The following is a 1,508-nucleotide window of genomic DNA, read 5'->3' as shown; positions in this document are numbered from 1 at the left end:
ATATCTAAAATTTGATGAAGATGACACAGTATTGACTGTATTCTTAAATATAATTTAACATAAAGGTAATTTTGAAAAGTTGATGTGTGTCATGTGTAAATACGTACATTTTTTTTTATCAGGATGCACCTGCCGCTGCTCGGCAGCAGTTCTACGCTGACATGTACTGCCCAATTTGTTTACACCAAGCCTCTTTCCCTGTGGAAACAAACTGTGGACATCTCTTTTGTGGTAAGCAGACAATGCTGAACTTGGTGAAAGTGACTATTCAGACCAAGACCCATATTTGTACACAGGCTGGATTCCTAATTTTCTCTTCATCACATTTTGTATTTCATGAGTAGGGTAGATTGCTCCTGATATCCTGCTGTACTTATTAGCCACTTTTAGTTAGTGTCGGTGGGTTCAAAGATTTAAAAAACTAGTTATTCAACTTTTCAATAAACAGAAATGTGTTTCTTTGAATAGTAATTCAAGTATGTTAATACCATGAGGGACTTACTAAATCCCTCATTGTTCGCCACTTTTTAGTAGTTTCATTTATTATTCATCCTTCCCCAGGCAGGAGGGTTCTTCTCTCAAGGACCCCGCTGCCCAAGACCTTTCTTTAGCTCTACTAACTCTGTTTTACTCTGAGTCAGTACAGAAGTTCTTAGCCTCTCTTTCTTCGTGATCTCGGGGAGTCGGTGATGGAGAATGGGAAATCTAGAGCATACAGTGGGACAAGAAGGGAATGTTGATTTCATACTTACTTAATATTAGTAAGGGAGTGCATTTTTCCTGACTATCCAGAAATATATAGAGAATAATGAGATACCATATAGTCATTGCTTATTATGGTCATATGAGATTAGGGAGCGTAAGTTATTACATGATACTTAACATACTTCATCTCATCTAACACCACAAAACCAAGGCTTGGAGATGTTCAGAAGTTTTACAAAGAGTACCAGCTGTTAAGGTACAGAGCCAGGTTTTAAACCTAGGCCTAACTTCAAACCCTATGCTCAATTCTACTGTGATTAGTGGCTTATATAACTACTCTCTATTTAAGATTTATCCAATCACTAGACCTATTTTTTTAAATTTATTATGGTAGCATTAACAAAATCTAGGCCTATTTTTTATTGGTAGTATTTCTTTCTGTTTGAACAGCTGTATTCAAAATTGGGTTTTCATTGCTCCCAAACTACGCAATATACATATAAAGACTGATTTAAAATGTAGCATACAGTGATCCTATAAATTGCTTTCTCCCCTTTGTATTTTTTGTCTAAAATTCATTATATGGAATTCTTAGGTATAAAGTGTAACTATTTATGATACTGGTGATGACATACTCATTTGAAATCCATACTATGCAATGCCAGGTTTTCTATACCTTTAGTAAGTAGTCACCAGCCCCATTATTGCCTCATCCATTAATTTCAACCTCTTTCCTAAGATTTTTGCCTAAGTAGCTAACAAATTATAAAACACTGATTTCAGTGTCTCTTTAATTATCTGTT

The 1,508-nt window shown here is 35.2% G+C and overlaps 1 protein-coding gene across 4 annotated transcripts in view; it reads left to right on the top strand.

Annotated features, from left to right (window-relative positions):
* Positions 1–1,508, top strand: part of RNF170 (ring finger protein 170) — a 33,266-nt gene that overhangs the window by 17,393 nt on the left and 14,365 nt on the right. Inside the window, exon 1 of one of the 4 annotated variants that reach the window (XM_011372920.2) lies at positions 121–231. The exons of the other annotated variants lie outside the window; for them this stretch is intronic. Within the exon in view, the coding sequence (XP_011371222.1) occupies positions 162–231 (70 nt within the window). The 5' untranslated portion in view covers positions 121–161. Of the gene's footprint in view, positions 1–120; positions 232–1,508 lie in introns of those variants that run through there. 4 annotated transcript variants of the gene reach the window in all.

The sequence above is a fragment of the Pteropus vampyrus genome, unplaced genomic scaffold, assembly GCF_000151845.1.
Source record: "Pteropus vampyrus isolate Shadow unplaced genomic scaffold, Pvam_2.0 Scaffold8, whole genome shotgun sequence".
NCBI lineage: Eukaryota > Metazoa > Chordata > Mammalia > Chiroptera > Pteropodidae > Pteropus > Pteropus vampyrus.
Note: the sequence above shows the minus strand (reverse complement) of the source record. Positions and strands in the feature narration are given on the sequence as shown.